Source organism: Manis javanica, chromosome 5, assembly GCF_040802235.1.
Source record: "Manis javanica isolate MJ-LG chromosome 5, MJ_LKY, whole genome shotgun sequence".
NCBI classification, from domain to species: Eukaryota; Metazoa; Chordata; class Mammalia; order Pholidota; family Manidae; genus Manis; species Manis javanica.
In genome coordinates this window covers 108,369,463-108,383,959 of record NC_133160.1, presented here as the reverse complement: position 1 = coordinate 108,383,959, position 14,497 = coordinate 108,369,463, and the positions used below count along the sequence as shown (strand labels likewise).

The 14,497-nt window shown below is 36.0% G+C and overlaps 1 protein-coding gene across 3 annotated transcripts in view; it reads left to right on the top strand.

The window, feature by feature from the left end:
• The window catches only part of CFAP299 (cilia and flagella associated protein 299), a 650,695-nt gene that overhangs the window by 630,199 nt on the left and 5,999 nt on the right, over positions 1-14,497 (top strand). The window contains exon 6 of one of the 3 annotated variants that reach the window (XM_073237411.1): positions 589-637. The exons of the other annotated variants lie outside the window; for them this stretch is intronic. Coding sequence (XP_073093512.1) covers positions 589-637 — 49 coding nt within the window. The remainder of the gene's footprint in view (positions 1-588; positions 638-14,497) is intronic. 3 annotated transcript variants of the gene reach the window in all.

The following is a 14,497-nucleotide window of genomic DNA, read 5'->3' as shown; positions in this document are numbered from 1 at the left end:
GATCTGGTGCAGGAACCAGTGGAGAGGATATGGTGAAGGGATAGTATTGGGGATAATTAGGTGGTAATGGAAGACATAATCTTTTAATTGGGCTTAAAGAATTACTAAGAATTGAACTCATAGAGATAGAGAGGTAGGCAGCACCAGGAATGAAACCTGTTAGCAAAGATAAAGTTGATGAGTGTAAAACAGACAAAGGGAAACCTAAATAGTTCAATTTGGCTGCGGTAATGGCTTACAGAAGGAGTGGTGTGGGAATTAAGTGTGGAAAGGTCATGAAAAACTTTGAGTGCATAACTGAGAGAATCTTGGACTGGACTTGATAGGAAAAATGGAAGTATGCAAAGGATGAAAAGCTATGTTTTAAAATAATTAGAGAATGTAGGTTAGGACAGACTAAGTTGGAAAAACTGGAACATAACAGATGAGAATGTAACAGTCCAGGTGAAGAGCAAAGAGGACTAGAACTGGGGATCTTGCTGTAGTTAGCAAGTATCTGAGCTGATGTTTTTAATATTGCAACTAAAACTTAAAGAATGCATATCTAGAAAAAGTGGATGAGCTATCTCACTTCACCCCAACCCTCAGGAAACAAGAGAGAGAGAATGGACTGGTGCTGGATGTATCCAGAGAAGAGGTGAGCTGGTTGATGTCAGTAAGTCTGTTGCCTCTTCATTTTTCCTCCAATCCTCCTCTTCCTTATGTGATGTTTCCTGAGTAACTATTGGGTACTGTGAGGTACAAAAGCTGCATCATAAAGGTGGGTTTCTTGCCCTAAAAAACTTACAAATTAGTTGGTGGGTGGCTGGGAAAATATAACACAAACAGAAAAGCAAGCTAGAAAGTGACCTGAGATGACAGGAAAAGCTCTGCCATAATTCAGAGGAGGCAGAATTTACTTTGAACCTTTGCTTCAAAAACAAGTTAATAAAATAGATGGCATCTGCACTGGATCTTGAAGGACGGGTGTGATAAGAACATGAGGACTGGAGCAGAAGGGGTAGGAAGGAACCTCACAAGTGAAGGTGTGTCAGCACAGAGCATGGAGCTCCACAGGAAGAAAGAGGCCCTCCTTTTGGACAGAGAGGAGTTTTCAGCATGAGCCAGATGTCAAAATAACCCATGAAGCTTCAGAATCCATGATGCCTGGCCTCACCCCCAAAGACTCCAGTTTAATTGGTCTGGTTGGAAGGCCTGGGCATCTGTATTTTTCAAAAGCTCCCCAGGTGATTCTCATGTGCCTCCAGGGTTGAGACCAACATGCAGGAAGAAGAGTAATAGCAGGGAAGTTTGGAGAGAAAACTGAACTCCAACCATGGAAGCCAAATCTAATGGGTTTTTTCCATCCTACTCAGTTCAATGAGAATATGTACGATTTATGTCATGACTTAGAATCAGAATTTCTGAGTATCAAAATCATTAAGCCATTTTGAAAAAAGGTGATGCTATTTTTCAATTGGCTAAGCTTTATGGTGCAAAAAAGAAAATCAATTGTGTGAAAAACATGAAATTCTTTAGGACAGAGTCTCCTTTTGGTTGCTTTGTGTAGTATCTAATAAAGTACACCTTTAAGATAGTTCCTTGATAAATGACTGAAAACAGAACAAGCCAAAAGCAAAAAAATAGTTTAAAAATCTTAGAGATGTGTGATTTCTATGAAGTGTAGGGAATTGGTGAAACAAAAGACACTGCTATAGATTAAACCTTTCTGGAGCCATCCAGAGTGTCACAGACATTGGAAGGCATGTGCAATGCAAAATATGCATTGACATAGCAAGATGTATTTATTTTCTTTTTACCTATCAATACCCCTCACTACAGGTAGCCCCTTAATCCAGACTTGTGTTTTTTGAAAATCATGATCGTTCAAACACAAAAATGTGCTACTTAGAAATGCAACTGTTACCACAAGAGGTCTCCATCAACTTCCAGCCCACCAGGGCTTGCCTAGGAGCAGTACTGTCAATTCAGTAAAGTATTTCCCCTTCTTCTCACACTGGCCAGTCAGGAGAACCCTAGGCTCCACCAACAGAGATTCAGATTGAATTGGTCTGCGGCAAGGTCCAGGAATCTGTATTTTTAAATGTCTTCCCGGGTGATCCTAAAGATTAGCTGAATTTGATATCCACTGCTTTGCACAGTAGTATTTTAGTAGCTGTTGTTTCACTTAATTGTATGTCCACAAAAAAGTCAAACTTCATTTCTCTAAAACAAATTTTAATTCAACAGTCTTAATTTTAAGCCTAATTACATATTCCAGAGATGCACAAGCAGACCAAAAAGCACAGATCATATACCAAAGACTTCTGGATAATCGTCTCTTTAGTAATACCACTGATGGTACTTGATGCTTTCACTGATAAATTGCTACTATTTCTTCTTACTTATCTGGATGACTATAGAGTGGGTGTGGCAGTATCCATTTTTGTTATCACTGCCTCATCAAGAAGCACTTTGTGAGATAGGCTTTCCAGAGGCTCAAATGAAACAATACATGTGACAGAGACTTGTAAAACAAACTGAAACAGGGCGAGGACCCTTTCTGTTCATTTTACCATTCTATCTCCAATGCTAGTATAGGTTAGATACTCAGTAAACATCTGTGGAATGAATAAATTGAATATTAAATAGTGCTAAAGAACTGAATTGTAGGGCCAAAAATAATCCTGGAAACTTTTGAGGTTAACTTTAAAATATCTTAGGATCTTTGGCACCAGGAACATATGTAGAGCTAATGCTATTTTTAGCTGAAAATTACCAGAGTAATTGACTCTGGTGCTTTTCTCTCCTTGGTAGGTGAATTCACCCTGGGGGTTCTTTGCTGAAATTGGGAGCACTGATCCTGAGTGTGCAGGACAATGGCGTTGATCTGTTAGGTCCATGGGTGAATGAGAAAAGCAATTATTTTATTCTTTAAAATAAATGTGTAGTCATTATTACATATTATACAGATGCCAAAAAATGCCAAATTTGCCTTTTTCTATGAGTAAAAGAATACCATGAACAAGGTTGAAAATTTAAAGGACTTCTACCAATAAAAACACATTTTTGTTGTTTTTTGTTTGCTTGCTTTTTAATTTAGAGGGCGCTCCTCCCTTCTCTTCTGTTCCTCCCAAGCAAACTCCACTCAAGCACGTGCTATATTTGTAGGAAAGGTGCTGATTGCCTTCTTAATGTTGCCTCCGAGTTCACTGACTAAATTAAAATCAAAAAGAACCTATCAGAAGCTTGAAATCATTCTTCTCAAAATGAAGGCCCATAAATAACATTCCTACCATCCTTTCTCCAGACATTTCAAATTCAATCTCGTGAAGTGCCACCCTCTCAGTGAAGGTCCTCAACTTTACCATCTTTTTACAGGGCCAGGTATATTTCGCTTGGACACCTAAGAAAAAAACTCCATAATGATAGACTAAATTTAAGCAAGGCTATAGTTTCCTCAGTTTTCAACAGTGTTCCTCACACTCCGCACAAACTGAATTAATGGGCCAGGGGACACTTACTGAATCACAAACACCACTTCTTTGGTTCTTAGATTTTCCTCACAGGCCTAGTGTAAACGTTGCTTTTTAACTGTGGCAAGATCACAGTTATTAAGTGAAGATAAGACCTTGCCAACTTTCTGGTTTTGCTGCCCAAATTACTGACTGTTTGGCTAATTATAGCCCTAAAACACCCACATACTAAGGAGCTTTAAACATTTTCTCCCCTGGGCAATCACCTGATACACCTGAACTAAAAGTCCACCACATATAAATTAAGTATTTACTCAACTGAGTTAAAGTCAATGGCCTTAAGCACTACATTAAAATTACATTAGAGAGCTTGGCTTTTATGAATTAAAACTCCTAAAACTTCAATGCTATGCCCTCCTTTTGACCTGGAAAACTGGTTTTAATTTTATATGCAGTATTATGGAACAACTTCTAGAGATGAGCATGTTGTTAAGTGTTCAATGTATGAACTCATATATGAAGTGTAGTTCAGGAAAGGTGATCTGGAGGAAAGAAAGAAATTAAATATATGAATTTGAGTTATTGTATGTGTATCAATACTTAGTAATAAGAAAGTATAAATGATAACTTTCCACCATCCTAGTTGAATATGTGCCATGAAAAGAAAAGTACATATCCCAGTAAAACATACATGACAAAGAAAAATTGCTGTTTCATGCTTCCAGTTTCAGGGCAACCTAATCAAACATTATGCCAAAGGTAAAAGGGACCAATACAGAAAGGAGAATGGAGAAATTTGAGGAAGAGAGTTTTTAGCTACAATTCATCCTCACTTTCAAACCAGATTTATTGTCACCAATCCAGACAAGTGGAAGATCAGTTTCCTGGCTGAATGAAAGGACTGAATAAGAACAAAATCAGTGTTACTTCCATAGTTTAAAGGCCTGAGGACCCAAAAACTAATGACGAAGAAGCAGGCACCAGAAAGCACATGAGTCTAGCATGGAGTCATGGGGGCACAAGACCGCAGGGTTGTTTCTAATTCAAAGAGGATATCATTTCTTTTGGGTCTCCACACCGGAACAAATAACCATTCACCACCCCAGTAGGTGCTTAACAATTTCTGAGGCAGTGAAATCCCAAAGGAGAGTGAGGGATGTTGAAGCATGTTAAACCTGGGACACAGTAGCATGAACAGTGATCAACAACATTGGCAAGAAAGAAAAATATCACATTGACAACTCTGAAGTGGTTAATGCTGGCTCGGATAAACAATATTGTCTCAAATGGCTGAACCAAGAGTAAAAAACACAATGAAACAAACAAATGAATGGCAGCCCTAAGTTGCTAGCCCAGAAAACTATTTTATAGGCACATGAACCTGTTCCAAAAAATAGGTTTTTAATATCTTGGGAAATACAGCTTAAAAATCTGATGTTTCATGGATTTGCTCAAAAAGAAAATCCACATATGGCCATACTTACAGAATAGTTTTATAATATTTTGGAATATTCAAAGATCTGCCTAAGTTTCTTGATGAATTCTGCTTGAGAACTGAAGACCTAAGGCCTCTCCAAAATACCTGGGAGTGGTTGAAAGGGCCTGGAAGAACAGGGCAAGTAGGAAAGGGTCAAGAATAGCCAGAACTCAGGCAGGCAAACACTGTTTAAAAGGAGCTAATATATAAAATAAATTGGAGTTAATAGATCATATCAGCTTTGTAATTAGGGCAAATTACTTAACCCCTTTGAGCACTTCTGCACTTGTTTTCTCACCTGTAGTATCTGTAAAAACAGCTATTTCACCCAAGGTTGTTGTGAAGATTAAATGAGAGAATATGTTTAATGTGCCACTGCGTAGGTGCTCAGTGAATAAATTTGCTTCCGGGTGGTGTATGAACTTAGAAACAGTGAAAGTTCTAAAAGAATATCATTTTTCACTACAATAGTTAAGATTTGGAAGTAATCGATATGCCCATGACTGGGCAATGATTAAACAAACTCAATACATCAAAACAGTGAAATAGTATGCCTCAGTTTTAAAATGAGTTAAAGCTATACTTAGTGAAGTTGGTGTACTAGTGTGAATAGATGTTCAATATACATTATTAAGTGAAAAAGAAATCTGTAAAATAATGTAAATAGTATTGTATCCTGTGAGGTCATCATAATTTATATAACAATTTCCCATTGATGGACATTTAGATTGGTTTCTGTTTTTCCTTCCCCAGTTTAAATAATAACTCTCAAAACAAGTTTCAGATTTTTTTCTTTAAACCAGATTCCTAAATGAAAGTTGCTTAGTCAAAAGATGCATACATTCTAAAGCTTTAGAGAGAGAGAGAGATTGCTAAAGTAAGACAATAGCAATTTACAATTTAACCTGAACCATATAAGACTGTCCATTTACCATATCCTATTTATTTAACATAATTTTTAAATTCATAATTTCATAGTTAAAATTCATTTGGAGTCATTTTAATCCTCATTTATTATTAGGGATGAACACTTTTTTCATATGCATGTTAATGTATTCTGTAATTATTGCTCTCTACACACTTTTTACTAGGGCTTTTTTTTCATTAAATTTTCAGTGTTCTGTATATAAAAGGTATTAAACCTTTAGCTATCATATTTTTTACTGATTCAGAAATCTATTTTTTAACATTTATAATGATTTTTTCATGCAAATTTTAAATTTTTATATACTCCAAACTATTGATTTCCCTTTCTGATTTCTTCTTATGTTTCCAGGTTTAAAAAGGTTCCCCTACTAAGACTGGGCAAATATTTACCTGTATTTTCTTCAAGAATAGTTTGTGGTTCCTTTAATACATTTTAAGTCTATATTTCTTCTGGGATTTTGTGGAGTATGGGTAGAGTCCTTTTACTCCATAAATTGTTATTTTTCAGTCATTTATAACTGCTGATCTTACCCCAGTATCTTGCTTTGCTCCAATTATGTATTTGACCTGCAGTCCCATCTCTCCTGGGACCTATAATGACTCTAGTCAGAAGTCTGTCAACAGCTCCTTACAGTGCTATGAAGTTGAAGTCAGGATTTTCTAAGTGCTGAATTTTCTCAACCAACTGCAGTGTGTTTGTTGCTGTTATGTATGAGATTGTTCTTAGCACTGTTGCTATTAAGGAATTATTTTTAAAAGAAGGTAGAATTATGATTCTCATATAGACATAAATGAACATGTGTCAAAGACTTTTAGCTCAATTAATGGGGGACCAGTAAGGTGTTATATTTCGTTTGAAGAAGAATTCAAAGAGCAGAGACATATAAAGGGAATAAGGAATTCTGAAAAGAATTTACAAATAGATACAAAACTAATCTATCAAAATCAATGCAAAAATCAATTGTATTCCCTCGAGCACAACTACTTTGCATTTATATAGATAAGAAGTTTGGCATTATTATCAGATTCCTATAATTTACAAAGTTAGCAATATCAGTAAAAGATGAGAAAACCCTAGAAAACCTAGAAGAAATGGACAACTTCCTACAAAAATACAACCTTCCAAGACTGACCAAGGAAGAAACACAAAAGTTAAACAAACCAATTACGAGCAAAGAAATTTAAACAGTAATCAAAAAACTACCCAAGAACAAAACCCCCAGGCCAGACAGATTTACCTCGGAATTTTATCAGACACACAGAGAAGACATAATACCCATTCTCCTTAAAGTGTTCCACAAAATAGAAGAAGAGGGAATACTCCCAAACTCATTCTATGAGGCCAACATCACCCTAATACCAAAACCAGGCAAAGACCCCACCAAAAAAGAGAATTATAGACCAATATCCCTGATGAATGTAGATGCAAAAATACTCAATAAAATATTAGCAAACAGAATTCAACAGTATATCAAAAGGATCATACACCATGACCAAGTGGGATTCATCCCAGGGATGCAAGGATGGTACAACATTCGAAAATCCATCAACACCACCCACCACATCAACAAAAAGAAAGACAAAAACCACATGATCATCTCCATAGATGCTGAAAAAGCATTTGACAAAATTCAACATCCATTCATGATAAAAACTCTCAGCAAAATGGGTATAGAGGGCAAGTACCTCAAAATAATAAAGGCCATATATGATAAACCCACAGCCAACATTATACTGAACAGCGAGAAGCTGAAAGCATTTCCTCTGAGATCAGGAACAAGACAGGGATGCCCACTCTCCCCACTGTTATTTAACATAGTACTGGAGGTCCGTCCTAGCCACAGCAATCAGACAAAACAAAGAAATACAAGGAATCCAGATTGGTAAAGAAGAAGTTAAACTGTCACTATTTGCATATGACATGATATTGTACATAAAAATCCTAAAGACTCCACTCCAAAACTACTAGAACTGATATCCAAATACAGCAAAGTTGCAGGATACAAAATTAACACACAGAAATCTGTGGCTTTCCTATATACTAACAATGAACCAATAGAAAGAGAAATCAGGAAAACAACTCCATTCACAATTGCATCAAAAAGAATAAAATACCTAAGAATAAACCTAACCAAAGAAGTGAAAGACCTATACCCTGAAAACTACAAGTCACTCTTAAGAGAAATTAAAGGGGACACTAACAAATGGAAAGTCATCCCATGCTCATGGCTAGGAAGAATTAATATCGTCAAAATGGCCATCCTGCCCAAAGCAATATACAGATTTGGTGCAATCCCTATCAAATTACCAGCAACATTCTTCAACAAATTGGAACAAATAGTTCAAAAATACATATAGAAACACCAAAGACCCCAAATAGCCAAAGCAATCCTGAGAAAGAAGAATAAAGTAGGGGGGATCTCACTCCCCAACTTCAAGATCTACTACAAAGCCATAGTAATCAAGACAATTTGGTACTGGCACAAGAACAGAGCCACAGACCAGTGGAATAGATTAGAGACTCCAGACATTAACCCAAACATATATGGTCAATTAATATACGATAAAGGAGCCATGGACATACAATGGCGAAATGACAGTCTCTTCAACAGATGGTGCTGGCAAAACTGGACAGCTACATGTAGGAAAATGAAACCCCATACACTAAAGTAAATTCAAAATGGATCAAAGACCTGAATGTAAGTCATGAAACCATAAAACTCTTAGAAAAAAACATAGACAAAATCCTCTTATACATAAACATGAGTCACCTCTTCTTGAACATGTCTCCCTGGGCAAGGAAAACAACAACAAAAATGAACAAGTGGGACTATATTAAGCTGAAAAGCTTCTGTACAGCAAAAGACACCATCAATAGAACAAAAAGGAACCCTACAGTATGGGAGAATATATTTGTAAATGACAGATCCGATAAAGGCTTGACGTCCAAAATATATAAAGAGCTCACCCTCCTCAACAAACAATAAACAATTAATCCAATTAAAAAATGGGAAGAGGAACTGAACAGACATTTCTCCGAAAAAGAAATACAGATGGCCAACAGACACATGAAAAGATGCTCCACATAGCTAATTATCAGAGAAATGCAAATTAAAACCACAATGAGGTATCACCTCACAGCAGTAAGGAAGGCTGCCATCCAAAAGACAAACTACAACAAATGTTGGCGAGGTTATGGAGAAAGGGGAACCCTCCTACACTGCTGGTGGGAATGTAAATTAGTTCAACCATTGTGGAAAGCAGTATGGAGGTTCCTCAAAATGCTCAAAATAGACTTACCATTTGACCCAGGAATTCCACTCCTAGGAATTTACCCTAAGAACGCAGCACTCGTTTGAAAAAGACAGATGCACCCCTATGTTTATCGTGGCACTATTTACATAGCCAAGAATTGGAAGCAACCTAAGTGTCCATCAGTAGATGAATGGATAAAGAAGATGTGGTACATATACACAATGGAATATTACTCAGCCATAAGAAGAAAACAAATCATACCATTTGCAACAACATGGATGGAGCTAGAGGGTATTATGTTCAGTGAAATAAGCCAAGCGGAGAAAGAGAAATACCAAATGATTTCAGTCATCTGTGGAGTATAAGAACAAAGGAAAAACTGAAGGAACAAAACAGCAGCAGAATCACAGAACCCAAGAATGGACTAACAGGTACCAAAGGGAAAGGGACTGGGGAGGATGGGTGGGTAGGGAGGGATAAGGAGGGGGTATTATGATTAGCATGCATAATGGGGGGGTGGGAGAAAGGGGAAGGCTGTACAACACAGAGAAGACAAGTAGTGATTCTACAACATTTTGCTTTTCTGATGGACAGTGACTGTAAAGGGGTTTGTGGGGGGGATCTGGTATAGGGGAAAGCCTAGTAAACATAATATTCTTCATGTAATTATAGATTAATGATAACAAAAAAAAAAGAAAGAAGAGGAGGATTACTCCCTGATAGGATAAAACTAACTGTAAATCAACGATGAATGCATGCTTTAAATATCCTTAATTTTGATCATTTAAAGGGTGTCAGATGATCAGCTATGGAAGTACATTTTTCTGACAATATTCCTTTCTCTTAAGAAAAAAAAAAAAAGCACTTCCTGTGTGGTGATCTCCAATAAGTTCTTCACAATGGTATAAAGGGCATATCAAAGTGTGGGCAAAGGGTTTGTTTGTGTTTGTACAGAGGATCAAAGCCGAATTTGGCTACCCAGAAAACGAATTAAGATACAATATGAAGAAGAACTTCCAACATCAACATTCTCTGGAAGAGTCATTCCAGAAGATGATCATCAAAAAACTTCAACAAAGATCCTGGCACTGTTGCAGTTGTAGCTGCATTCATCCCACTGGTTCCTGGACTTGCCATTGACATGAATAAGGATATATCTAAGCTGGCCTGTGCATACAGTAAAACAACAAATTTGACTAGATCTATACTGTTGGAACTCAACCAAGAATTAGGAGAAGTGCAAGTTGCAGCGCTCCAAAATCTTGAGACTATAGACTATCTACTGTTAAAAGAACATATGGGATGTGAACAGTTCCCAGGAATGTGTTGTTTTAATTTGTCTGATTTTTCTCAAACTATTCAAATTCAGTTAGACAACATCCATCATATCATTGGTAAGTTTTCACAAATGCCTAGGGTACCTAACTGGTTTTCTTGGTTTCACTGGAGATGGCTGGTAATTGTAGGTCTGCTTTTGTTATGTATCTGTATTCCTATTCTGTTAATGTGTGTATGCAATTTAATTAGTAGTTTAAAACTTATACATGCTTATGTTACTCTACAAGAAGATATGTCAAAGAAATAATCAATCTTCCCATGTTTTCTTCCATCTGCTACTTCTATAGCTTTTCTTCTTCCTTCCTAATTACAACCCTTAAGTAGAATTCGTGCCTCATATCAAAATTACCGAGTATCGTAATTCTTCCAAGTGGTAAAGATACCTCAAGACAAATGCTGGGCATCGAAGCCACAGGGCATAAATCTGCAAAGAAGTGAAAAGCTTACCGTTTCAAACAATATGGCTTCTCTCTCACTTACCAACTGTACATTTCCCTGTATGGCCCTGGAAGATGAATGGTTAGCCAGAGACAGGTAAGATTCCTCAAGGGAGGAACAACCTAAGACAAACACAGTCATGGGGGGGCCATCAGGTGAGAAATTGGGGATCAACAGAGGTGAGGCTTAGAACCTCACCCCCCCCCCCGTTTTGAGAGAAATCTTCTGCATCCGTGAATGTTTTGTTGCCTTTGTCTAGCTTGGATTAATACTTAGTCTATAGGCACACACCTGATCATCTACATTTGCCCTCTTACAGCACTAAACTATGTTTTCTACCTTTATCTTGCATCTACCTACCACTTCAGCATTTTATTTAAAAAAAAAATAATAATAATAATAATAAAGGAGAAATGTGGGATTCACATATAAATCAAGTATAAAAATCAAATGAATATTCATATTTGACCTGATTGTTTACAGTTCATAATGCGTGATCAAAACCAAAAGTTTCTGTGATGAATGCCCTTGCACTGTTCACCATGTAAGAACTTATTCATGTAAGAATTTGTTCACCATGTAAGAACTTGTTCGTTATGCTTCAGAAGATTGGAGACTGTTGAGAACTTGGCTTGGGGTTGATTAATGATTGTGCATTGAGTCCCCTATACAGAATTTTATTGTTGTTAACAACCATTTGATGAATAAATATGAGAGATGCCCTCTCAAAAAAAAAAATGTTAAGATTGGGCTAAATAGATTTACAGTTCCTATACTCAAAATGATGTGCAATTATTCACATCCTCACACCATGAAGGAATTCTGATTTTTTAGTTTTTCGAGTTCCTTGATTTGTTGTCTCAAAAATAGTATCCTGAAAAACAAAAGAAAGTATCAGAACCTGTGTTCACATTTATTTTTTTAAAAAGAAAATCCAAACTTTTAACTACAGAAATACCAAACACTGAGTAACTACTAATTAAGACAAAATCATAACTGATTTGAATTAAGACAAAATAAACACTGGGTATAAGGTATGTATTAAAGTATTAGGATCACAAAAGTGAGAATGTTTCCTGGTTTTCTAACAATTTCTCAACAATTAATCTGAATATAAGAATGATTTTGTTGTTGTTGTTCTCTTTATTGTCATACACACAACACACTGAAAAAGACTAGATACTAAGCATGAGATAGACTGTATTGCCTGTTTTCTGGGTCACATATCAAGTATAGAATAAACAGGTATAAGGGGCTCATTGTTTTGAAGAAAAATTCTCAATGTAAAAATGTAAGTTCATAAGGATGAAGCCAACTTAAAGTGAAACTGACAGGTACATTTAACACAAAAAAATAAAACACAAACTTCATAAATAGAAAAAAAAAAGATGAGAAAACCTAGATGAGTGAGTAATCAAGATAGCCCCTATTTGATTTTTTGCTCATCTCAAAATTTCTCCTGATTTTGCCTGACAGTCCCCTCCCCTCTTTTCATCATAATACAGTTGACCCTTGAACAACACAGATTTGAACTACATGGGTCCACTACATGTGGATTTTTTTCCCAGGAATATATTGGAAAATTTTTTAGAGATTTGGAACAATTTGAAAAAAACATTTCTTTTCTTTAGCTTACTGTATTGTAAGAGCAAGTATGAATACATATAACATACAAATTATTTGTTAATCAACTGTTGATGTTTTCAGTAAGGCTTCCAGTCAACACTAGGCTATTAGTAGTTAAGATTTTGGGGAGTCAGGTTCTACTTGACTTTCTACTGCATGGTCAGGGGGTTCTGTGATCCTAACTCCCATGTTGTTCAAGGGTCAACTAAAATTTTAAACAAAGATTATTCTTATAAAATAAGGCTGGTCTCATTAGATTTGCCTGATTGTTTACATAGATGTAGTAAAAGTGTTGTTTTACCATATAGGATAACTAAAGCTTCCTTTGTAAACTGAAGCTAAACAGTTTTGAACAAATACTAAATTAAATCATGCCTCTAAGTTTCCATAAGGAATCTCAAATTGGATTTTTAAAGCCCTCTATTATTTGTTGACCTGAGGTAAGGAAACCAAGCCCAAGAAATGCTTTCTACCGTATTTCCACCTGAAATTCCTGTAAATCAGAACAAATTCCTTTCTCCTCAAAGTCCCAAATATCCTACAGTTACTTATGTATAACAAATAATATTCTTGAGCTTTTTAAGCCAAGAAATAGGCCAGGGCTTTGTGTACAATACTTCCACAAGTCAAGTCAAACTTAATCCCTGAAGAATGGCTGTTCCTACCTGATGAAATGAGCATCAGCTTCAAATAAGACATTCCAGACAAAGCCTTGGTTTTGCAATTCATAAATGTCTGGTAAAAAAAAACTGATAGCTTTTCATAGAACCTATGCAAAAACCTAAATGACCATGGAAAGTAAGGAGACATAAGATGAATTTCTGAATCCTAGAGAAATAAGTGGAAATCAGATATCATTTTAAAATGTATCATTTCAGTTTACAAAAGCAGAGTCCACTAAAAAATTGCTGTGTATTACAGAGTATTTAACAAGAAAGAGATAGTGTGCTCTTATGTATCTGGAAAACAGAACATTAAAAGAATATCAACAATATTTTAGACAAATAGCCACAATGAAGTTTCTCTCCTTAGTTTATTTGGTTTTCTATCATTGATTCCTGCCCTACTGGATCTGATATTAGCTGTCATATGCAGTCTTCTCATTTGGCCTAAAATAAGTTCTGGAAATCCTGACTCAGTCCATCTCTGGTATACTCTGAAAGTTATGTAATCTATGTCAGCTAAGCTTTGATGTGTCAATAATTGAAGTGCCTGGTAGGGTCCTTTTCCACAAAATTCTGAGACTGTTCCTTCTTGAAGATACAAATTCTCTTGTAAAACACACAACTTATTCTTGTAAAACTGTAACCTATAAGACAGACTTCAGGGGGAGCATCATAATAAAATAATACTGTTTGTAGATGATAGGATTTGAAATGGCTATAAGTGATTTATTACTAATAATCATCAAATGTGAACAGTCCTATGGGGGTTCATAATAAGAATAACACAATAAAAACGGAGTTTAGTTCCTTCTGTGGCATGCAGAACAAAGGTAATAAAGCCATTCCCCACACCCAAAATTAGACAAATCATCTAAGTATAATGATTAAATTTACTTTAAAAGAAGTTTGTGAATGCTATATCTGATCCAAGAAATATATGAAAATGATTTATAGAGGAAAAAAATATTGAGATATGATATAGAATGACCCTGAGATATTATTTTTTATACCAAGAATATCAAGTAAAGAGTAAGTAAGTGGGCAGTAACGTTTCTATTTTTAAAAACAATAGCTGAAATTATGACTGGTAACATTATCCTGCTATTGCCAGAACTCTGATGAATATAGGGGAAGCTGACTGATATATTCCTAGGAGCTGTGATCTGGTTTCCCTAAGGGGAAACCATAAGACAGCAAGGGCAATGGCATGACTCTGGGGACTTCCCATAAAGCATACAAAATTTCTGAAATACATTAATAATACTGTGCCTATACACATTTACCTAGGTAAGGTCATGCATCTCTTTTGTCTTCCC